This window comes from Cervus canadensis, chromosome 31, assembly GCF_019320065.1.
Source record: "Cervus canadensis isolate Bull #8, Minnesota chromosome 31, ASM1932006v1, whole genome shotgun sequence".
NCBI classification, from domain to species: domain Eukaryota; kingdom Metazoa; phylum Chordata; class Mammalia; order Artiodactyla; family Cervidae; genus Cervus; species Cervus canadensis.
The window spans coordinates 22,107,338-22,132,320 of NC_057416.1; the positions used below are offsets into that span (position 1 = coordinate 22,107,338).

At 42.4% G+C, this 24,983-nt stretch overlaps 1 protein-coding gene across 10 annotated transcripts in view; it reads left to right on the forward strand.

The window, feature by feature from the left end:
* DLC1 (DLC1 Rho GTPase activating protein) overlaps positions 1 to 24,129 on the forward strand; it is a 415,436-nt gene extending 391,307 nt beyond the window's left edge. For 9 of the 10 annotated variants that reach the window (XM_043454523.1, XM_043454522.1, XM_043454525.1 and 6 more), the window contains 12 exons: positions 48 to 129; positions 6,663 to 6,726; positions 8,312 to 9,717; positions 10,566 to 10,742; positions 13,211 to 13,370; positions 13,499 to 13,697; positions 15,303 to 15,516; positions 17,182 to 17,296; positions 18,441 to 18,659; positions 19,474 to 19,691; positions 20,433 to 20,606; positions 21,588 to 24,129. In XM_043454523.1, coding sequence (XP_043310458.1) covers positions 48 to 129; positions 6,663 to 6,726; positions 8,312 to 9,717; positions 10,566 to 10,742; positions 13,211 to 13,370; positions 13,499 to 13,697; positions 15,303 to 15,516; positions 17,182 to 17,296; positions 18,441 to 18,659; positions 19,474 to 19,691; positions 20,433 to 20,606; positions 21,588 to 21,708 — 3,149 coding nt within the window. In that variant the 3' untranslated portion in view covers positions 21,709 to 24,129. Of the gene's footprint in view, positions 1 to 47; positions 135 to 6,662; positions 6,727 to 8,311; positions 9,718 to 10,565; positions 10,743 to 13,210; positions 13,371 to 13,498; positions 13,698 to 15,302; positions 15,517 to 17,181; positions 17,297 to 18,440; positions 18,660 to 19,473; positions 19,692 to 20,432; positions 20,607 to 21,587 lie in introns of those variants that run through there. The other variant, XR_006266865.1, reaches the window with a different exon arrangement.
* Positions 24,130 to 24,983: the final 854 nt, after the last annotated feature.

The following is a 24,983-nucleotide window of genomic DNA, read 5'->3' on the forward strand; positions in this document are numbered from 1 at the left end:
AGCATCTGAATGCTCAATGAGTATATTTGTTTTTATTTTTCTTACAGATCTTCTGTTCCCCATTGATATTTCCTCAGTGAAGAGAGAGCATGATTTTTTGGACAGAGATGCTATTGAGGCTTTATGCAGGTAAACTGAAATGTTTTGAGTGCTTTCTTTCTCTTTTCTTCTTTTTTAAGAGCATAGTATTTATCACTGGGATGAGTTTGCTTTTGTTCTAATTATGTCAGGTGTCTTTTCTTTTTGGCCGCACAGTATGCACAATCTTAGTTCCCCAGCCAGAGAGCGAACCCATGCCCCTTGCAGAAGCACGAAGTCTTAACCACCTGATGGCCAGGGAAGTCCCTATTTATGTCAGGTTTTTGAATAGTATTTGGATATAGAGATTTACTTCCTTATGAATCATAGGCCTTTTAATTAAAATTAGGAACTTCCTATTATTTAGTATTGCCATTAAAATAGCACAGTCCTAGGGCCATTCCATATTTGATGCCATGTACTTTCTGAAGCAGGTAATGTTCAGGCGGTTTGAAAGCCTAGAACAGGGTTCTTTTAAGGCAGTGTACTTGACCGCTCAGCCCCACCCAGGTGTCCTCAAAGAGTCAAAGCTGTGGTCAGGTGAAAGTGACACATTTAGAGAAATCAGTGGGCGTGGGGGAGGGGGAGACTACGCCAAACTAGAGGCAGGAGGACCGTGGCTTGAATTCCAGGAAAGCATCTCTGAACCTCTTCAGCTTCCCCACGTACACATTCATAACGATAGGGTTAAATACGGCTGTAAAATAACTCAGCACAGCCTTTAACAGAAAGTAGACAGGCAGCAAATGAGCACTGATGGGAAATGTGAGAAAAACTGTCAGAAACCCTTGTTCGTGGTGCTGGTGGATTTTCACGCTGAGCAGTTCGCAGGCTTTAATGAAGTGGAAGCGATAAAATACGCAGCAGACGATGACAGGACACTGATAATCCTCTCCAGCTCTTTAGGACATATTATTCATTTTTAAGCTAATCATCCTTGTAATTTTTCTCAAAACCTGTAAGCCAACAAAGGTGAATTCTGGAGAGAAAAAGATCATACACAGACTAATTCACTTATTGATTTGATTGTAAAATTAGTTTTCTTTTAATTTCGGTATTACTTTTAACTTGGAAGAGCATCATTGAGGTGGAATGGCACCCAGGATGTATTTCCCTTTTACAGACAAAGAAAGCAATTGTAGCTCTGTGAAAATACTGTTTTCTGCCTTTTTTTGTCATCCAGTGGTTTTTGAAGCACCTAACTTAAGCAGGCATTTTAGGGAAAGACAAGTATGGTATTTACAATGGAGTATGGAATAGGGCTTCCCTGGTGGCTCAGAAGTTAAAGCGTCTACCTGCAATACAGGAGGCCTGGGTTCGATCCCTGGGTCAGGAAGATCCCCTGGAGAGGAAATGGCAACCCACTCCAGTATTCTTGCCTTCCATGGAGGAAGGAGCCTGGTGGGCTACAGTCCACAGGGTGGCAAAGAGTCGGACACAGCTGAGCTACTTCACTTTCACTTTCATGGAATAGACTAGTTCTCCTGGCTTCAGAAAGAAAAAAAAAAATGCCATATTAACCACAGAAACACTGTCACTTTTCAAATCCAATTGAATGACTGCTTAGAAAAGCCCAGGGTATGTAGACACTTTCTGAAAGCAACCTGATTCCAAGGCCCTGCACCCCCACCCCGCAGAGTGTATAATATCATAGTTATGTCATCTGTAATGAAAAAATGTCCCCAACACAGTTTAGGAGGGAAGGGACCACATCTGGTATATAAATTACTCCAGACATTTTTTAAATGTTTGAATGCTTAGCTGTGGGACAGAATTAATTTCTTCTCAATTCATCACTGGTGATAACGCATAGAAATGAGGTCACTCCTAAGATGTGTCCTAGGAGACATACTCATTGTGTCAGATCATCCGTCTCACACATTTCAAGCTACTTAGTGAGCGTGCCCTGTAAACAGCAGCAACAGCTTAGGAATTTCTGGGTCATAAAAATATCATGGCAGCATCACAGCCCAAGGGGTCATGATTAGAGTCTTGTTTTTTTAATATCAGTTTGAAATGCAGTTACCCTGTTCTGGGTCTAAGGGCATCCTCTGTACCCTGTGCCTTTTACCGGCTCTCAGCACCATCAGAGAGTCTGCCTCTCTTTGAAGGGAGTAAATCTGTACTCTTAGATCTTTGATGAAAAGAAAAGCCTAAAAACAACTAGACCTTGCTCTCTCTTTGGATTCCACAAGTGTATTCTGATTGGTCTTTGGTTTCTCTTGCTGTTATATGTTTCTCTTATGTGTAGAATAATATCTCATAGGTTAAGTGTAAGAAGGAAATGCAGTGATGGATGTCAAGTGCTTTAAAATTTATCAGGCCTAAAACCGACACCCAGATTTGAGTATGTGGATAAAAGCTTGAGGTAGGATTCAGAATTCACAGGAATAGTCATCAAGTTGATTGTAATGAAAAGCCCAAGGTCTCTTGTCCACACTTTCACATAAACAGACTTCTTATAGCAAATGATTTTCCTTGGAGAGGGCTAAACAAATGTTCTGAAGAAGGAAGTGGCGAGCATCTTCCTTGGAAATGCCCTCCAGATCCTGGGATGGTCATCAGAGTTGTTGGGGACACTTGCTTTTACTGATGATATTCATCTCATTTGCTAGACTGGCCTCTTCTATGTACTCGCTCAGCCCACAGAATTCAAAGAGCCAGCAGATCCTGAATCTATAGTGTTGTTTGAAACTTTGCCTTGTGATCCGTCAAGTTTTTTCCTAGACAGACTGTTTCATAGACTTCCATCTTTTTGCCTTGTTGAAACAGTTTGAGCAGTTGTTTTAAATACATATGGTAATATAGTTAACAGAAACTCAGCTAAAAGTTTTACTTTAATAAAATATTATTAAATATTTAATAGTTTTTACTTTAAAACTTTTTTAGGTTTGTTTTAAATGAAATAATTCTCACATGGTTTTTCTTTCCTGCCACCCCTCCTCCCCCCACCCACACACACAGATCAAATGCTCCCATTTACATACTAGTATACACTCCCATGTTCTGCTTAGAGGTTATTATAAACATTCATGTACTTACAACTTGTGCAGATATTAAAGCTTCTTTTGGTCAATAATCTAGTAGGTGCTGACCTCTTAACATAATCTACTAAGAGCAGAAAACTTGTAGACAGTGTGTTCCTGAGAATGATAATGATACGGTCTTAAATAATATAAAGTTTTATAATGACCAAAAGTTGTAATTATGCAACTACTAGATTGCTTGGGTTTGGATTGCTTACCAGCATTCTTAGCATGCACACTTGTAAGGAGTGAACGTACTTGCTTCCTTGGAGAGATTGGCTTTTGTCCCAGTCATGCTAGCTTTGCTGTTATGATCCGACCCCAAGGATAAGGCCGAGATTCTGAGAGCATCACATTCAGTATTAATACTAGAGGACTGATTCACTTGTCTTGAAGCATATGCAGATGATAATGCAAACTGTGACCTCTTAGAATACCTTTTCTGAAATCTTCTCTCTATAACTTTATATATCCCATATTGCTATTTTCCTATGAGGTTACAACTGACTCCTATGAATACACCAAAGAATTACTTAAATAAAATGATAATCATATAATGACGAATCACATAATGACTGGAGCGTCTTCAGTCTGTACTTTATTGTATAATCGCCCTTGAAGAGCCTAAGCTCCGTGAAGCGCCCAGCCATTTAATACATTTCAGCTATGTTACTATTTTGGTCCCATTAAAAGAAAAGCAATTGCAGCAAGAAAATATCTTTAAGGCCTGGAAGAATTTTTATTTGTCAGGTCTATGTGGGAAATTGTTCCTTTTTTCTTTTCTTTTCTTTTTTTTTTTTTTTTTTTTTGTATTTTTAAATAGTATATTTCCTAGGAAACTCAATATTATGCTTTTAGTGCCAAATAATAACAGCATCTTGGAAATACATTTCTTTGAACCTTTCATTTCACCTTCAGCATCTCAAAGTAGAATAAAACTGGTAAGCTATTCATGGATGTTCTTGACACCTGGCTAGTATTTATTCTTTGGGGGGGTATATTCTTAGAGAGAGATGGCGGAACAATATTTTTGTTTTTTTTTTTTTTTTTTTGGATGTTTTATTCTCTTTTTTAAAAAAATATTTATTTATTTTAATTGGAGGATAATTACTTTACAGTATTGCGATGGTTTCTGCCATATATCGGGCCATAGGTATACGTTCCTTTTTCCTTTCTCACTTCTCTTCTGCTTTCCCTGTTTTCACTTGGACTACGTGAGGCCCAGGACCACGCCTGCCATGGTTTTATCAGGGTGCTTGCAGCTCCTCCAACAGAGCTCGTGAGCCTCTGATGGCTCACTCTGTGCCCCCTCCCCCTCTGAGCTGAGTGCAAGTTGCCGAGCAGATAAGACTGACACATTCCTGAGGAGCTGAGCCAGCAGGGACCCTGGGGGCCAGAAAGGACCCGGGCTTCCGGACAGGCAGTGTGAGATACCAGTGTTCTGCCACTCACTGGAGGAGTCATACTTAGGGTAGAAGCTGCTCCCATATATTATCATGGTTAACATTTATTTTAGAAAGGAACGCGGAAGAGACTGCTTCTCAGGGCCAGAGTCACTGTGTTTTAGTCCTGTAGCCTTGGACCAGGTTTGTGTCCACTCCAAGCCTCATTTCCTCATCTATACATTGAAAATAAATAATAGTATCTCTATCAAGACGAAATAATACACGCGAGGCTCCAGGCACAATGCCTGACCCAAAGTGTGTCCCCAGCTGCTACTTCATGTCAGTACCCTCTCTAAACTGGTAACATCCCACTTTGGAGGTGCTTAGGGGGCACGTGAATTCCCTGAAAACTTCAGAAATAACTCCTGGGCTTCAGTTTTGAAGCACCGTTAGCTTGATGCTACCAAGAGAAGAAGATAACGCTGACCTTTACAAAAATGACCTTCGGGGTCTTTTCTGTTTGACTGAAATCTGCAGCTTGTGAAGTAAGTCCCTCCCCCACCCCCACAGGCATCCATGCCTAGTAAACTTGATTATAAACACCACTCGACCATTAAAGGCCAAATGAAGTCAAGTGGGTATTTGATTTCAGGTTTGATTAATGAAACCCAGACCTAAGACTATAACCATCCTGGATTCTTTACATCTTAAAAACATTTGAGAACTAAAACACTGTGGATACAAGTCATTGAAGTAATGGATGCCCCTTTGAAAGGGACTTTATATCCACTTGTTTTAATGTCTGTGGACTTTTTTTTTTAAGTTATTTGTTTTCTTTCCCTTCCCATTATCAGAGAGAGTTTTCCTGAGCATAGGTGCTCTGTTTAGGGTTATCTTTGTTTATCCTATAAGCAGGCTACCACATAATCTATGAAATCAAAGGCAGTCTTATCAGCAGGCAAAAATACTTTCTACCCTCCTTTATCCAAGTTATTAGACAAGCTGCAAGAACAGGATCAGAACGATAGAGCCTTGAAGAGGGCTCAGAATCAGTTTGAATTTGTGTGCATTAAATGCGCTTGTCCTGTGAAATAGGAAGAACTTCAATCTTAACTGATGGTGCAAGACAGCAGCTATGATAAGGATTCATTTGAAGACAATTAAATGATGGTCATCTGGAAGACGTTAGATTTGGGGCCTGAAAAGCTGTCATTCACAGTTTTACATGCCATTTATCTGTATAAATAATACAGATTATTTATCTGTAAAGGGTTTCTTTCTTTGAGCTATATCATTATTTCCCAGTGAGATGGAGTTTTGCTTTGTTTTAAGTACTTCATTTTTGATGAAGCTAAGTTACTTTCCTAATTTTAAATTATTACTCTTTGGCAGGAATTAAAAAAAAAAAAAAAAAGCATTCAGAGTAAAAAAATTGACTCCTGTTCCAAAGAAGAATCTGATCAAGCGCTTATTTTTTGAATTTTTAAAGATACCGACTTTTGAAGTATACAGTTTTTTAAATGAATCATTTGCACTGTTGCTACGACTATACCAATGCATTTTCCTGTCCTATACAGGAAGCTGTAAAAAAGAATTAGGTAGTAAAGAGCGTTCAAATCTCCTTTCTATACAGAGCTCACTAAATTTTTTAACAGACTACCTATCATTTGTTTATCATTTGTCAGAGATAACTAAAAATAGCTTTATTTTTATATTTGGATTTTGATTTGAGATAGAATACATTACAACAGCAAACACTTTATTCACCAACAGCTCAGCTTGGTTACTTGTTCATGTTCCTATTTCTGTGAAAGGAGACATCACTGGCGTTTACTTCTTGGCACGGGGTGGAAATGGCTCAACTTAGGGGCTATTGGAAGAATACATGTCTTCAAATGAGGGTTTTTTGTTCTGTGAAGAATAAGAGGCACTTTATAGAACCATTGCAGGGTGCTATTTCACTGTAAAATAGTAATATTAAATGTAAATAAAACAACTTGTGAAATATAAAAGTATTTTTAAACTTCACTTTTTAAAGAAATTTCGAATACTCTTCTCAATTGTAGATATTAATGGATTTAAAGAAACTCAAACATGTCAACTATTTGGAAAAAATATTTATCCACCATCCATGGTTTCATATCTTCGCTAATGTTATTTCTTTGCTCTGTAGGCGTCTAAATACTTTAAACAAATGTGCGGTGATGAAGCTGGAAATTAGTCCTCATCGGAAAAGAGTGAGTATATAAAAGGTATCATAGGGTAGGAGCAAAGGAGAAGATGAAAAACTGGATTATGTGTTTTGTGATAGATTTTGTTTCACAAATTCTTATTTCCTTGTTCTAAAATTACCTACATTTTAAATGTTATAATCCAGGCAGGTTTACCAAAAACTGTGTAGTCTTATGCAGTTGAAACCAACAGCTACAGCTAACCAATAATCTGTGTCTCGCCTGCTATTTTTGATCTGAACAGATTTTCTGTGATTTTGCCTCATTAACTCAATGCCTACAACATATTAAAGGGATGAGGCTTAAGAATTCTGGTGCATTTTGCATTGCCTCCCTGCAGAAACTGCAGCTGAAGTTCTTGGGAACTCTGTCTTCCCATGTGTAATAGAACCTGTGTTTTGAAGCTGTAGAGATGGCAGGGAAGGCTGGCTGGTGGAATATGGAAGACTAGAGCTTTGAAGGGAGAAAAGGAATTAGAGGAGAAAGAGGGAGGGCTGGAAATCCCACACATTCTAGTGAAATGCCGGCACAGAACTGATTCGGATGGTATTTTCTCCTGTGTTTGAAATGTGAGGACGTCTTATGAGATCTTAGGAGAAGAGGTGGGTGTAGTGGTGGGAGTGAATGCCACAAATTAGAGTAAACAGAAGTGAGTTTGGTCAAAGAACATATTTTTCACTGTCAAGAGTACCGATTTTAATTATCTAACTTGCGCCAAGTTGCCTTCTTGGGGGAGTTAAACCTTTTAAACAAATGAGCGGGAACCTCACCTCACACTGTGAGGAGCTGTGGAGAGGAGCCTGCAGGAGTCAGCGTTCAGTGCTCTCCACCCACTGTCCCAGGAGACCCTGCTCACAGGAGACGCTCCACATGCATCACACTGAACTATGCCTCTCGATATCCCATCAAGGGGCTCGGATGCAATAGTCTGTCACAGTGTAACCCTGGGTCCCATCTTTAAGTCAGGCATCACCAGCAGAGATGTTCTGTCAGGTGTGTGCATGTTACATGCCGTCAGAACTAGGTATTTGTGAAACCTTATTAAATGGCCCGGAGCATGCCTGAGTTTGAAATGTCATAGGACTCTTGTGGCACTAATTCTGGTTCCCAAGTTGGTGGGGGAGGAATGAAAAGGAACAGGGAAGAGGCTGAGAGATGAGAGTGTTCGGGAACCACCATTTTAGTTGCAAAAGGGAATATAAACACATACTATCAACAGACAGCAAAACTGGAGGCAGACCAGAGGGAGTCCTACCCGTTGCTGATTCCAGTTCAAAATATTTTACATGCCTGGAATTTTCACAGATCTCAGAGGTTTCCTCTGTGAGCAATTTAAGAGCAGCCTATAGATCCCAGAGTTTCCATAAAATAACTCTTATTTAGCTTGAAACACTTGCTCAGGCTTTTTCCTGTGAAATGCTTACATTCATCTTGGTTATTTTAAAAAATAATAATAAAGCTGTAAGGCGGGGAGGGGTATTGACATGAATGGCATTATGGTCAGTCTCCTGGCCCCTGGGCCTCGGGTCATGCCCTGCCCCGTGCTGTCTGCCGGTTTCAGGGGACAAATGGTTCCCTTCTGTCTTTGCAGAGCGAAGATTCCGACGAGGACGAGCCTTGTGCAATAAGTGGCAAATGGACTTTCCAGAGGGACAGCAAGAGGTGGTCCCGGCTTGAAGAGTTTGACGTCTTTTCTCCAAAGCAGGACCCCATCCCTGGGTCCCCAGACGCTGTCCACCTGAAGAGCGCCCCAAGCCATGAAAGTATGCTGACGGACCTCAGCGATCGCCAGGAGGTGGCTTCTGTCCGCAGCACCTGCAGCCTCGCCACCCACGCGCCGCAGCGTGGGGAGGCGGCCCCAGCCCGGACTAACTCTGTCCTCAGCGTCTGCTCCTCTGGCACCTTTGTGGGCAATGATGACTCCTTCTGCAGCCTGCCCTCTCCCAAGGAACTGTCCAGCTTCAGCTTCAGCATGAAGGGCCACGAGAAGACCAAGTCCAAGACGCACAGCCTGCTGAAGCGCATGGAGAGCTTAAAGCTCAAGGGCTCCCACCACAGCAAGCACAAGGCGCCTTCCAAGCTGGGTCTGATCATCAGCGGGCCCATCCTGCAGGAGGGGGTGGACGAGGAGAAGCTGAAGCAGCTGAACTGCGTGGAGATCTCCGCCCTCAACGGCAACCACATCAACGTTCCTATGGTGCGGAAGAGGAGCATCTCCAGTTCCACGCAGACCAGCAGCAGCAGCAGCCAGTCTGAGACCAGCAGCAACGTGAGCACGCCCAGTCCCGTCACCAGGACCCGGAGCCTCAGCGCCTGCAACAAGCGGGGAGGCATGTACTTGGAGGGCTTCGACCCCTTCAATCAGTCCACGTTCAACAACGTCATGGAGCAGAACTGTAAAAACCGGGAGAGCTACCCGGAGGACACGGTGTTCTACATCCCAGAAGACCACAAGCCCGGCACCTTCCCGAAAGCCCTTTCCAATGGCAGTTTCTCTCCCTCAGGGAATAACAGCTCTGTGAACTGGAGGACCGGGAGCTTCCACGGCCCCGGCCACATCAGCCTGAGGAGAGAAAACAGCAGCCCCAAGGAACTTAAGAGACGTAACTCCTCGAGCTCTGTGAGCAGCCGCCTGAGTATCTATGACAATGTGCCGGGCTCCATCCTCTATTCCAGCTCGGGTGACCTGGCCGATCTGGAGAACGAGGACATCTTCCCCGAGCTGGACGACATCCTCTACCACGTGAAGGGGATGCAAAGGATAGTCAACCAGTGGTCGGAGAAGTTTTCCGATGAGGGAGACTCCGACTCGGCCCTGGACTCCGTCTCACCGTGCCCGTCCTCTCCCAAGCAGATACACCTGGACGTGGACAACGACCGAGCTACCCCCAGTGACCTGGACAGCACAGGCAACTCACTGAACGAGGCTGAAGAGCCCTCTGACATCCCGGAAAGGAGGGATTCTGGGGTCGGGGCCTCCCTGACCAGGTCCAACAGGTAAGTGTTTCTTACCTGTTGGGGGTGAGGGGCAGGTGATCAGAAAGGGGCTGCTTCTGCTTGCTGTGTAGGGGACATGGGATTGAGCCATTTATAGCCATGAAATTCCTAAGGAAAGTGCTAGATGGGAAAATCCTACCATCCTACAAGATTAAGTCAGTTCTGTGGATGGGTAGCGGGGTTGATTGATTGTACAACACTTTGTCACTGTTGTTGCTTAGTCGCTTCAGTCGTGTCCAATTCTTTGTGACCCCATGGACTGTAGCCCACCAGGCTCCTTTCTCCATGGGATTTCCCAGGCAACGATACTGGAGTGGGTTGCCATTTCCTCCTCCAAGGGATCTTCCCAACCACAGGGATTGAAGCCATGTCTCCTGCCTGACAGGTGGATTCTTTACCACTGAGCCACCAGGGAACCCCAACACCGTTGATGTGTTTAATGCTTCATGTACTTGAGTGAGTGAAAGTCGCTCAGTCGTGTCCGACTCTTTGCGACCCCATGGACTATACAGCCCATGGAATTCTCCAGGCCAGAATACTGGAGTGGGTAGCCTTTCCCTTCTCCAGGGCATCTTCCCAACCCAGGGATTGAACTCAGGTCACCCGCCTTGCAGGCGGATTCTTTACCAGCTGAGCCACAAGGGAACGTAACTGTATACTAAAAGTGGTTAAACGAGTAAATTTTATTTATGTACATACTTTACCACAGGATAAAATAAAAACAGACTGGAATGGAAATTGAATCTTCTCAGTTCCTAAGATTAGAGGCCAGTGAGAGACCCACTGCTGACTGTGCGTCCACCCATTAAAAAGCTTTCATACTCACATTCCGCCCCCTTCTCTCTCAGGCACAGGCTGAGGTGGCACAGCTTCCAGAGCTCTCATCGGCCGAGCCTCAACTCCGTGTCACTGCAGATTAACTGCCAGTCTGTGGCCCAGATGAACCTGCTGCAGAAGTACTCCCTCTTGAAGTTAACCGCCCTGCTGGAGAAATACACGCCTTCTAATAAGCATGGCTTTAGCTGGTAAGGGTTTAAACTGCCCAGTGTACCATATTTGAAAACATTTTCAACCAGAGCTGTCCCAGCACTGAGGGTGTAACAGGTGGATCCTGTATCTTGAGTTCATTGTCCCGATGCGCTAAGTGTCTACATTCTTGAATCCACGTGCAATACTGCTTAAGCTAGTATAGCTTTAGGGAGTTTCCATCGGGGCTGGTTGAGTTTTCAGCGCTAGGAGTGACAAGCTGCCAGTTGATAGGGTGAGACCACTTTAGTCTTCTACTTCACTGTCCAGGGCTTCCTTCCCAGGGGTAGGAATAGCCCACCACAGGCAAATACATGTACAGGATCAGATCATATTTTGGAAGGAAGGGAATAAAACTTTAGATCATGGGATGTTATGAGAGCAGCTTTGAAATGCTTGATGTACAGTGCTTGGCTTTGTAACCCTCTTCATGCACGTTTTTTAGAAATAATTTTTGATTGATATAGGTATCTGCAATATCACAAAAAAAATCTACCTGTGCTAAAGAGTTTAGGTTATGTTTTTTCCAACAAAGATTCTTGAGCAGTGAATAATAAAGGAATTCACCACTCTAATATAAACAAAAATAATGTACAAAAATAGAATTTATTGAACTGTCCACACTTTGGAAAGTACGGTCTTTGGTGTATTTACTGTGAGATGTAGAGTGCTTGGCTGAATAGGTCATGGACAGGAGCCATTATGTGCATATTTTTTTCTACTGAGTGCAAAGTAGATAAATGTCTCTACATTGACATCCCAGCGCATTTTGCAGTGTCAGCTGGGTATCCTTCAGTCTTTTCACTAATCTAAGTGTTCATTATCCACTTGCACAATTTTAGTTCTTTATAAAAATGGAGACTCGGTCCATTTCATGAGTATCACTTGGTAGCAAAACCAGAATCAGTGCAGCAACCTAACTTCTCTCCCCAGCTCCTCCCCTCTTTGGGACTCGTAGTGAGGTTAACTTCGGCATCAAAGCATCTCCTGTTCAAAGGCTGTTATTATGTGAGCTCTGCTAAATACAGAAGTTGTTTGTTCTGAATGACAGAAATAAGTATTGACTGGTTTATCCCCCACATGCTTCAGATTCTCGGTGGAGATCGTAATGTGTTCCTTGTACATTCCGCCGCTAGGCTTTTCTCCCCGACAAAGCAAGTATTATGCGTACTCAGAGCCACGATCCATATACTTCACTGTATGGAAATACAGATTTGGCCCTGCGCTTCAGTTTTACCTTTCCTAGAGCTATAAACAGTAACACACCGTGGCTGTGGGTTTAGCACTCTAAAGTCAAGGCAGTCTGCCTTCCGCAGTGTTCCTCTGTGCTTCGAGCCAGAGTTTCCCTGCTGGCTATTTAAAACTGCATATTTCACATTCTCAGTTCTGAGTGGCCCACCACCCCCCCTCGCCACCAAACCCTCAAGAATCTGAAAGTCCAGAATACTTCTTGAGTTCTGGTCAGTTTTTCCAGTGAGGCAAAACCAACGTTAAAGCCTCATACTGTGGGATCCATGGAGTAAGGAGAAATTCTACACAAAGTTCTTTTCCTGTTCAGCTTTGCCCTTTCTTGTCCCATTCAGAGAGGTCATTTGTAGAGCTGAAATTTCTGCTTGACAGCATTAAATACATGACATCGGTTTCCTGCTGTTGCACACACTGCTGAGGCTGGACCTGGTGTCAGGACTCCAGGGAGCCTGGGGTAGGCTCACAAAACCCTCATTGTTCTCCTCTGTCTTCCTTTAGAAAGCTAAAGATGTTATGTTCTCTCGGGTCATCAGCAGGAGAATTTATTTTGACTTCAAGTCATTAGCTTGCCTTCCCCCACCCCCGCCACATTGAGCTCTGGAGTTAGTTCTTATTATGTGAGACCAACATCACGCATTTGCTATTTTTTTTTCATCCTGATCTTTTTTTGACGCTAAATACTTTGGGATCTCATCAAGAGCTTAGAAATGATTCTCATCCATTTTCAGGACAAATGGGAACTTGTTTCTCAGCTCTATCCTGAAGTGCCTACTTAGGGTCTTGACTGTAGCTTTCTCCTCTTGTTCCTTCCTATGCCGCCATTTTGGAAGGAAGCCCATCTTCTCCCTTAAGAAAATAGACCCCATTCTCAGAGCTAACAGTGGAGGGAGAATCCCCAGCTGAGGAAATGTTATTGGGCCTCATGGCCCCAAATGTTAGAAAATCTAGAACAGCACTGTCCGGTGGGATTTTCTGTAGTGGTAGGAATGTTCCATATTTGCACAGTCCAGTAGTAGCTACCAGCCACAAATGGCTATCGAGCACTTAAAATGTGGCTGATATGACTGAGGAACTGAATTTGTAATTTTGTTTAATTTAAATTTAAATAGCCACCTTATTAGCACAGATCTAGAACCCACAGGGCTTACCTGCAGAGACGGACAAAATGTGCATAAGACGAGTAATCGTATCCCTCCCAACTCCAATATTTTTTCAATAGGGCTGTGCCCAAGTTCATGAAAAGGATCAAGGTTCCAGACTATAAGGACCGGAATGTATTCGGGGTCCCTCTGACGGTCAACGTGCAGCGCACAGGACAGCCCCTCCCCCAGAGCATCCAGCAGGCCATGCGCTACCTCCGTAACCATTGTTTGGATCAGGTGAGAGCCGATGTCTGCAGGTCCCACTTAATCATGGGAGCTCAGGTGCATGCATCGTTTTCTAGCTCTGCCGGAAAATGTTGCTTTCCTCTTGACACTTTACATTTTGTTTTGTTTTTCCAACAAAGGTTGGGCTCTTCAGAAAATCGGGTGTCAAATCTCGGATTCAGGCTCTGCGCCAGATGAATGAAAGCACCACAGATTGTGTCAACTATGAGGGACAGTCTGCTTATGATGTGGCAGACATGTTGAAGCAGTATTTTCGAGACCTTCCCGAGCCACTGATGACGAACAAGCTCTCAGAAACCTTTCTGCAGATATACCAGTGTGAGTGTTCTTTGACCTTGACATGGTTGGTGGTGGGGGAAGTGGGGTCAGCCAAAACCTGTAGCTCCTTTGATGCCCTTCTTTTGGACCCACATCGTGACCTCTTAGAGACAGTTTTTGTTTTCTTTTTTGCCTTCTTGTTTGCAAAACAGATTTCTGTACATCTGTTGAGTAGTGAAGGAAAAACTCCTTTGTCATCGTTCTCCAGTTACTAAGCAATTGGACATCTTTACATTCAAATCCAGGAACTTATTTTTTTTTATTCATTTCAAGACCAGTGTTAATCTAACATACTTAAAAGAGCAGATTCCAAGATCTCTCTCTCTCTGCCTTGTCTATAGGTATTTCAGTTGCTTCACTTCTCTCTAGCAAAGCCTGTTGTGTTTAAAATTTCACAGGTGTCCATGTGTTTTATCTTGCTGTAAAATGAATAAATAATCTTTCTGTTATGCATCTCAGCTTCTGCCAGAAATAGTTGGGGAAACAATCCCCATGCCCATCTCACTTTTAAGTAAAGCTTAAAGCAAACAGTTGTCTAAGTTAATGATCAAGATCAGGATTGTAGCTTTCACAGCCTTGTGTTTTCCTTGGCTCAGTGTGGTATTACAGCAATGTAATTTAAAAGCACCTTCTCTCCAAGCTACAATTGTCTTTAGAATTGGCGCATGGGACTTGACTTTATGAGAAGTGGAGCTGGTCTGGATTATTTCATTATTTGTTTCATCCTTTCAGATTTTATGAAAACACAGGTCACATTTCCCCCACCAAGGTATTTGTTATGTATTGTAACCATGGAGCTGTTTAATCAGTTTGCCCTATGGAGCTGCGTTTGAGTGACTTGAATTTTCCACCACATGCCTTTTAAAAGAAAAATTTGCCTAGTATAAGAGACCTGAAAGTTGGGTTCAGCATTTTCTACCTGTATTATTAGTTTATACATATATATACATTATATTATATTGTTATATTTTTTATATTTTTATGGGTTTATTTCTCAAGCATGTATTTTTACTACTAGCCTCTCAGTAGGCTTTCCAAAGCTTAAATTACTACATAAAAAACATATCTGTTGTTTAAATTGAATATTTTAGCAGCTTCCTTTCCTCATTTAAAGAATGAGCAGATCAGTTAAAATTAGGAAAGTCCTCAGATATGCTGAACACTTTGTAGTCAAAGTGAAGAAATCTCAGTTTTTGTACTCTTGTATGTGTCTTTAATAAATTTCTCATTGAAACTGAACAAGAGTATAAGCCTATAATGTTCAGTAATTGAGAATGGTAAACTAGGAGTTTTGAAAAAAGTACTTAGAAAAGAAAGAAACCAAACTTCCGTAAACTATAAGAAAACAGCAGACATCATCTGGAGTTGAACTCTGAGGTGGGTGTTTAAAATTCTCAGTTCCTCCACAGGCAGGAAATACTTGAGGGTAGTGACGTTGGTGGCTGTCCCTAATTTCTTCCATATTAACCTCAAGTACACTTTCTGCAAGTGCTTGTTCAGTGCTGGGCTGAGGTCTTTGGTGTCGATATTTGCTTTGGGGATGTTTCCTTGCAAGCGTACATGGAAAATCACTGGGTTGACGGGGGAAGTGCTGGTGTCGCGCAGATGTGCCCAAGGACCAGCGTCTCCAGGCGATCAAGGCCGCCATCATGCTCCTGCCCGACGAGAACCGGGAGGTCCTGCAGACGCTCCTCTACTTCCTGAGCGATGTCACTGCAGCCGTCAAGGAGAACCAGATGACCCCCACCAACCTGGCCGTCTGCTTGGCGCCTTCCCTCTTCCACCTCAACACTCTGAAGAGAGAGAACTCCTCCCCGAGGTGCGGGTCCAATGCGCTGCGCACGCCCCGTGACAACGCGCTGCGCACGCGCAGTGACAATGCACGCCCTGCTGTTCAGACAGCGGCAGCTTCCCTGTCCTGATAGAGCTGTCCGCGTGTTTTTTGTTGTGTTAATACCTGAATCCAGCAAAACGGAGCTTGGCCTCCTTTCGCAGCCCACGTTCCTCACCTCTGCTTCTCCCATCCGTCCTACTCAGCCCTGGGGGTGTGGCCTCCTAGACAATCTAGTTTCAACCCGCTTTTGAGAAACTTTTGCATTCCTGCTTTGCCACGGCAAGGGATTCCCCTGACCTTCGGTCAGTACCCTCGGTAACTGGTCATCATACTTTCTGCCCGCAAAGAATCATGAGGGTTTACTGACCTCCAAAACAGTCCTGGCTTCTGCATAAATAAAACCAGTCTGGCTTGGCCTCTTCAGTAGAACCGACCTGCTGGCCTGTGCCGGAGGTTGAAAGGAGCTGGATGTGAAATAAGTAAGGATGGTGTTTGGCCTTAAAAGTTAAGAACCCGGCTGAGCCAATGTTGCAGAGTTTCTCCTTAGATGTAGAGAAGGTGAAGTGACTGTGGAAGTCGAGGAATCTGGAAAATAACTAAGGCTGATGTTTGCTCAGCACGTATTCTGTCCCCAGCAAGGGGCTACACCCTGGACTTTCATTATCAACTTTAATCCTCCTAACAATTGAAGGAGGCAAAGCTGCTGTTAATATCTATTTTATACATGAGGTGGGACTGCGGGGAAGGTTCATTAAGTAACTAACTTGCTTCTGTCTGATGGGGGAAAAATGGCAGAGGAACTTCTTACTTACATGAATATTTTATATAAAGTAGGAAAGGAGTCATTAACTCCTTTCTACCAAATTCATCCTGCTGATCCTTTTCCTCAACCCTAAAGGAACTTGACAGGTAGTTCTCAGCTGTTGGGATGGGGTCAGCCTAGTTGTGTTAGGTGAAGTTAGCTTTGCTTCTGAAAGACATACAATGCTTAATTAACTAGTTCTAACCATTGACTAGAGCATTCCTGCTTTAATGGGAGAGAGAACTAAAGGGGAGCAGTAGAAAGAGATCAGATAAGATTAAGACAAAACCTCTAGGAAACAATCGACTTTTCTCTCACCAACAGGAGGGGCTCCTGTTTAATTTTAAACTGTAAAGAATGATCCTATTTACCCCAATGACCAGTGCTTCCCACCCACCCACCAGTCAAAGCTGCCTTTCCTTCTCCCCACCCCACATGTTTAGACCTTATAAGCTTCCCTGTTTCAATAGGAACCTATTTAACATGGTGGTTTTATCTTTATGGGCTGCATAGTATGGGGGAATCTTAGTTACCTCAACCAGAACTCAAACCCATGCCCCCTGCTTTGGGAGCTTAGATATGTAATCACTGGACCACCAGGGAAGTCCCTAACATGATGGTTTTAAGTAGCCAGGATTTCATCAGAGATGGTCTCTTTCATGTTTTTTGTATGTTGTTGATACAACTGAGAAATTTTAGTGACCAAAATAAAACTCTCTTCAACTGCTTAATGTCAAATAAGCTCCAGTGAAATAGCCTTTTTCTCTCCTTTAGGTTTCCTAGAATAACACACTGATTAAAAATATATAAACATTTGAATCTTGCCTCTTCCTCATTTCTCTCTCTAGGGTAATGCAAAGAAAACAGAGTTTGGGCAAACCAGATCAGAAAGATCTGAATGAGAATCTCGCTGCCACTCAAGGGCTAGCCCATATGATTGCTGAGTGCAAGAAGCTTTTCCAGGTAGGGAGATGGAAAGTTTTGTTATTGGTTGAGGATAATGTAAATAGGGGCAACATCTTGGGCTCCATACTTGTTCACATCGTAACCAAAAGATCTTTTCCAAGCTAGAAATTATATATGTAGTCTGAGAATGTCTTATTTATGTATTTTATAATATATAAGCTCAGTAGAGTTAATATGTTTCATGAAATTGCCAACCTTCATACCCCTTTACTTAGAAAACAAAAGCTACAAATTATCTGAAGTAAATTCTGTATCTGAGGTGCAACCACCATGGGAAACAGTACGGCATTTCCTCAAAAAATTAAAAATAGAACTACGTTATAATCCAGCAATTCCACTCCTAGGTATATATCCATACGAAAAAAAAAAAGACACTAAACCTAAGTGTCCATCAACAGATGAAAGGATAAAGAACTAAAGAATATGTGGGGCGTGTCTGTGTGTGTATATATAAAATGAAATACTACTCCGCCATTAAAAAAAAAAAGAATGAAATTTTGAGTTTTGCCGTTTGCAGCAACATGGATGGACCTGGAGGGTATTATTCTTAGTATAATAAGCCAGACAGGGAAAAACAAGTACTGCATGCACCTGTCTGTACTTATATGTAGAACCTAAAAAACAAGACAAAAGAATGAATACAATGAAACAGAAACAGACTCACAGGTATAGAGAACAAAATAGTTTTTTGAGGGGTTAAACCACAAGATATATTGTACAGCACAGGGAAGATAGCCAATATTTTATTGTAACTTTAAATGGAGTATATAAAAAATTTTTAGATCACTATGTTGGACTCTTGAAAGTATTATAATTTTGTAAATCAATTAGCTATATTTCAATTAAAAAAAAATTCTGTGTCTTCATCAGTGTACGCCTTGTTTTAGTCACTGTCTTCTACTTCTTCTTCAACTTCTAACTTCTAACTTCTTCCTAAAGAGGAGGACCTCACACAAGAATAAGCTTTCTAGGTACCTTTATGAAGGTGCTCTGCTTGCATCCTCGTGATACCATGTGAAGTCAGCAGGGACACCCTTCACCTGGGAAGCAGGGGGATTAGACTGCCTTCACAGCCTTGAGGATCCTGCCACTTCCACCGATGGGCAACAGACATCCTTTTTGTTTCTTGTGTCACTCCCAGGTTCCTGAGGAAATGAGCCGATGTCGAAATTCCTACACCGAACAGGAGCTAAAGCCCCTTACCCTCGAAGCGTTAGGACGCCTTTGTAATGATGAGTCAGCGGACTACCAACACTTCCTCCAGGACTGTGTGGACAGCCTGTTTAAAGAGGTCAAAGAGAAGTTCAAAGGCTGGGTCAGCTACTCCACATCTGAGCAGGCTGAGCTCTCCTATAAGAAGGTGAGTTGTATCCTTGTTGTCGGCCATTTGAGTCTGGTGGTTGGGACTTGGATTCATTAGAGACCAGACCCTTTTGCCAACACAGTTCTCTGTGGTGGTCTATCACCCATTGCCTTCATTCTAGAGCTGGGCAGATAGGTGATTCATATCCCTGAGGTAAGAGTGGAAACCAGTTCGATGAGGGATGGTACACTCATTGAACTCACGTCAGAGGAAACTAGCTAGTGAAATCCTTTGGCTCCATAGAATCATGCAAGAGTTTCCAGGAATGTTTCACTAATGGTCTTGGGCCTTCGGGCATTTTATGAGGAGCTCGGCTGTTTCCATCCTTTGATTGGAATCCCCTCAGGCTCTCCTCTGTTCTCAGTCACTCTTCTCCTGGTCCTCTAATGAGCAGGGAGTGCTGGGGGCAGGGATGGTTGGTTTAACTTGAAAGCCCCTTGAGGGCAGAGGTATCCTATGTGACTTTGCATGCTCATGGAGGTATTTGTTGACTTTTCTCTACCACCTTGAAAAGAAAGAAACCTTGAGCACAGTCTGGATGGCCATTGCAGGCTTGGACATGCCAACAGATCTTACTTTCATTGCATTTGCATTGCATTGACCCTAAAATGGGTCCCAGGAAAACAGGTAAAACCAGAGGTGACGCCAGCAGTCCTATCTGCTTTCTGTTCTGATCTTGAATATACTTGAGGTCAGCAGCCTGTTAAAGTCAGAAATAAGCATTAGGTCCATGTATCCGACTAGCAGTTTGTCTTAAGAGTCTAGATGTGTGGGGACTGTCTCAGCACTGAAAAGTCCATCCCCTTCTCAGGTGAGTGAAGGACCGCCTCTGAGGCTTTGGAGGGCAACCATCGAAGTCCCTGCAACACCCGAGGAAATCTTAAAGCGCCTCCTGAAAGAGCAGCACCTCTGGGATGTAGACTTGTTGGATTCAAAAGTGATTGAAATCCTGGACAGCCAGACTGAAATTTACCAGTACGTCCAAAACAGTATGGCACCCCATCCTGCTCGGGACTATGTCGTTTTGAGGTGAGAGCTTCCGGATTGATTATTGTGGCAAGAATGAGCTTATATGTCACTGAATGTTATATTAAAATTACTTAAAATAGAACATATGCTTCCATAAAAGCACTGAACCCTTCCAGATAAGAAAGATGACATCTGCATTTATTCCAGCAGTGTGTCCATCCCTGAAAATGGTTTGAAGTCTTGGAACTGTGCTCAGAGAGAGAGGCACAGTCCATCAGATGTGCTCAGTGGTAGCTATTTTTTCCCCTTTAGGATAGATTTTCTCAGAAATAGCTAGTGAATGCATCAGCCAGGAAATAACATTTGGGTCCCAAGTGAGCTGTGGTTGAAGCTGATTTATAAGTAATTCCTACATTCTCTGAAGACATTATTGAGGGAAGAATTTCAAAAATCTTTGAGGAAATGTCACATCATTAGTCCAGAACTTCTCCAACAGAGTAACATTTATTTGGACGTCCACGTTCTAGTACATTTGTGAAACATAAAAAGGGTTTTCAAATTCACTTCAGTTTGGTTTTCTTTCAAAGAACTGACTGTGTGAGCTTGTATACCCACTGCAGAAGGGGCCCTGTACAGAGTGAGCCATTCGTGAGTTCTTGCACAAGGATGCTTTCTGCCCAGGCTGGGTCACCAGGGTGCCCCATCCTGCCTTTCAGCTCCCTCCTGTAAGAGTGAGGCCCCATTTTAAACTTGGCTTCCAGGAACTTCCCATTTACTCCCCTTCTCGTTTTGTCTCTGCAGAACATGGAGGACTAATTTACCCAAGGGAGCGTGTGCCCTTTTACTCACCTCGGTGGATCATGACCGGGCCCCTGTGGTGGGAGTGAGGGTCAATGTGCTCCTGGCCAGGTATCTGATCGAACCCTGTGGGTCAGGAAAATCCAAACTGACCTACATGTGCAGAGCAGACTTAAGGTACGTTCTGATGCTGATTTTTTTTTTTTTTGACATCGTGAGTGAGGGGCATAAAGTAGATTCAGACTTTTCGTCTGATGCAAAAAAAAAAAAAAATGGCTTAAATGAAAATACATCCTTGCATCTTGGATGCTCCATGAAGAGCAGTGTTGATAAAGTAACTCCTTCACATTTCTTGGTCTTCTGGGTACCACTTGATAATTTCCACCCCTTAGAGAATGTAGTATTAAAGCAATGCAGATATGGTGGTTCTGCCATGAGCTTAAAGCCACAGAAAATGAGAGTTTGAATCAGCAAGCCAAATAATATGACATGCCCTTTTAGTAGTTAATTAGGCCTATGCTCTGTGTCTTAGATCCGTGTGAGTTCTTATCAAAACATGAATAAAATGCAGCAATACCAACAAAGAAAAAAAATCAGCCTCTGAAAACTTTCCAAAGTGGCTCTCCTGTTAAATCAATTCTTGTTTGAAGTCTTTACATTGTCGTACTTCAAGTATCTGTTATCTGTTTTTGTTCCATATGCCAGAGCTTTCCTGGACAGTTATACCCAGTCTGTGTGTGTGAGTTGCTCAGTCATGTCTGACTCCTGTGACCCCGTGGACTGTAGCCCCCCAGGCCTCTGTCCATGGGATTCTCCAGGCAAGAATACTGGAGCAGGTTGCCATTTCGTCCTGCTGGGATCTTCCCAACCCTGGGATAGAACCCAGGTCTCCTGCATTGCAGGCAGATTCTTTACCATCTGAGCCCCCAGGGAAGCCAAGTCTCACCCAGTATCTGCACTCAGTATGCTATTCCTTGGGGAACTTCTGGTTCCGTAAGTGTAATGAAGGTGCCAGGAGATTACTTTGGAATAGTAAGAGAGATCTTTACTTGCACATTTGCTGATCAAGAAAGAGAAGTGTATTCAGAACTCCCTTCAGCTGATTCAGGGTTTTCCAACTTGAATAATTTGTTTGCGTTTCCTTTCTTTCTGTCGTAGGGGCCACATGCCAGAGTGGTACACGAAAGCTTTTGGACATTTGTGTGCAGCTGAAGTGGTAAAGATCCGAGACTCCTTCAGTCATCAGAACACTGAAACCAAAGACACCAAATCTAGGTGATTCCTGAAGCGTGTCCACTGTCTGGGCGTTTGTTTCTAGAACACTTGCCAGTTCTTGGAAGATTGGGTTCAGTGTCTGATCCTGAAACGAAACTACAAATTGGAGAGTGGGAATTGACTGTAGCGATTCGATACCTTTTTAAAGCTGCTTCCTGTTTGTGTAAGGTCTGTATTATGGACCTTGACTGGAATATATGACTGTGCAAAAAAAAAAAAGTATTCTTATTTGAATTGCTTCTGAGAAGCAAACTATAACTATATTAGGGAAGATAATGAAGAGACTTCATTTTCCTGCAATGTCAGTGTCTGTGTACGTGTACCTGTCATTTTCTTTGCAGTGCGTGGAGGGATGGGTGTATCCACTGGAATAGTTGGTCCTCTTTGACATGTTTTCTCACTGAGAAGAGCAAAGAAAGGTTTGCACAGAGGAGTGCGTGTATGTGTGTCTGTTGCTGGTTGAATGGCAGAGATGCGTAAGTTGGGCCGCAGTGTCTGGCACACTGGGACACCTCCAAGAAGGATTTTGATGCACCAGGTTCAGTTTAACCTGGAATATCCGACTACCCATGGAATCGTCCAGAAAGGGAACCCATTTACTTTGGGGTGTTGGACAACCCACCCATGTCTTTTTTTCTTTTCTTTTCTGAGTTAGTAGACATATTCCTTTTCCACCAACCTCTTCTTTGCCTTAAAAGTGATTGTAATAAGTTTACTCAGATAGCCCCTTTTGAACGCAGTTTGTCTCTAGATGTGATTGCAAGGAGCAAAGTTGGTTTTATCCAGTACAGGCGAATTCAGGGATGGAAATTCTTCCTTGCTAGCACCAAAGCAGTTTTGTTTTGTTTTGGTTTTCAAGTTGAGATGTGAAAACTGACCACTCTAATGTCTACTTCTGAATCAAGTATCAACACTTTCTATGTATCTGCAAGTTCTTTGCATGTCTGTGTTACGAGAAACTCTTTAAGGCACTGTGTATGGGAACACAGGAAACTATGTCCCAAGGAACTCCTTGCAAATGTAACCCAACCAAAAAGTTGCTTGTTGTCATTATGGCAGCATTTTTGAAAGCTGCGTATGTTTATTAATTGGATTTGTCTTTATCAGCAAAGAGAGTTTGTTTTGTTTTTCCGATATTTCTTTTTCTTCTCTTTTCTGAAGCCCTTGGGATAGATTTTAGTAATGGAAAGTTGTAATCACAGTAAAAACAAATAAAAATACACTAGTGCAGGGTGTTGGAAGGGTGGTCTTTATACAGGTTTTACTGTAATAGTAAAGGTTGGCTCAAAAGACAGTATTAGTGAATTTATTTTATATGGATCAAAAGTGAATAATGTATGAGTGAGAGTTGTAAGAAGGATTTTAATTTTGTTATAATTTAGTTACCATTGTCAGTGTTATTTCAAAGGTTCTTTGAAGAATTAAGGGGCGGGGGACAGATCAGAGTTTAATTTGAGTATTTTGGATATTAGTGTTCCTCATGAAGATATACTTGTATATTCAATTTTAATGGCCTTCAGATTTGTAAGATTGTATGTTGTATATACCATTCTATTAAGAAATATGTACACCTACCTGTCCACTGTGCTTTCCAACATAGATAAAGCATGATAAAATTATTATTTAAAATATACTTGTATTTATACCTCAGATATTCTTTTGGATTTTGTACCTCAAGGCTTTTTGGTTTGTTTTTTGTTTTTTGCTAATGTAAATACACTTTACATGAATACAGTCTAAGTGAAAAAAAGTAAATAAAAGAAGAGGTTTATAACTTGCTCTATATCTGTACAGAATATAATCAATAAGTGCACTATTAAATGTTTAAAGTAAGGGAAACGTCTGGCCTGCTTTCCATTGTATTGCATCTCTCTGCCACCCTTCAAACCACAGATGGCAAGGCTTACCATCCTAGCATCAACTGAAATGAAAATACAGATTTGCTGCAGGAAAAAATCAGACTGCAAATCATTCCAAGGCCAAACTGCAACTGAGCCACTCACTCACAAACAGGAACCCCTGGGGAAGGCTCAGGAAGCATGGAGATGCTCCAAACAAAGGTCACGAGGAAACGATGCTGAGAAAGTTACAAGAGTAAGCAACGGCAACCGAAAGATGCTCGTAAGCAAAGCCAAGGTCATGGATTCATTCCATAAAAGGTCTCTTTCCCACTCTTTGCTTTCCTGTTCAAAGGATTCCTTACATATTTGACCGGAGGAGAATGTGAAGGATATGAACATTTTCAAGAAGTCCGCTTTAAGCCACCTACAGTGATATTGCCCCAGCTTACTAATTGTGACTAATTGCCTAGGTTGTGAGCTCTCTGAGAGCAGGGCTCTTCTATCTGTCTTTATAATCCCCGACAGCAGCTTTCAGTGTTTTGTACTTGTAGGCACCTAATAAATTTATTATTTGCCAAATGGAATTGATTGAATTTGTGTCTGTTTGAAATCTAGGATGCTCTCTGTCACTGTGGCTCATCAGTGCCCATTTTGAGATGGCAGGGACTGGAACTTGTTACATCTAATGAAATCTCAAAGTTCAAACTGAAGAAGACATAGATGCTCTGCAGAGATGTTCTGGATTCTAAATTAGAGAGTTCTTTGTGCTCAAAATTCAGCCAGTCTCATTTCTCCAATACAATGTGATACAGATCTTAAAATTTGCTCTTGACAAATTCTTGGGCATAGTAAAAGGGAAAAACCAACCTCAGTAGAATTTTTTTTAATTTTTAAAAGACCCAAATACAGCCCAAAGCCTTTTTTATTTGCCTCTGCCTTCAGTCCTGGTTTCCTCAGAGCCATATAAAATGAAAGATCAAAATGTCTCAGGCCTGAAATAGCAAAAGTTCAGTTGTTTGAATGCCCCTGGAGTCGTAACTTACTCACAGGCTAAGTGTGGTCACCACGGTGGGAGAGATGCTCTCACAGGCGCCAAGGTAGATTCAGATTGCTCTTGTCACCACCATCGTCCTTGTCACCTCATTTAGTCAGCTATTCCAACACCTATTTATTTCACCCACACAGAGCTCCGACCTGAAGATACTGCAGTCCTGAAAATCTGCTCTCATGTACACTAATAGAGAAACGATAACACCCCATAGCACCCTGCCTACCAGTTAACGGATAGAGTAACTTGGGAGATTCTAACAAAATTAAATGGATTCTTAATTTTAAGAATTAAAATTCTTGAAATTTGGCTGCAGGGCTAAGGGAAATAGCTGAGATTTTGGAAAAGTAAAAAAATGAGGAAAACCAGGAAAGATAATCCAAACTGGTG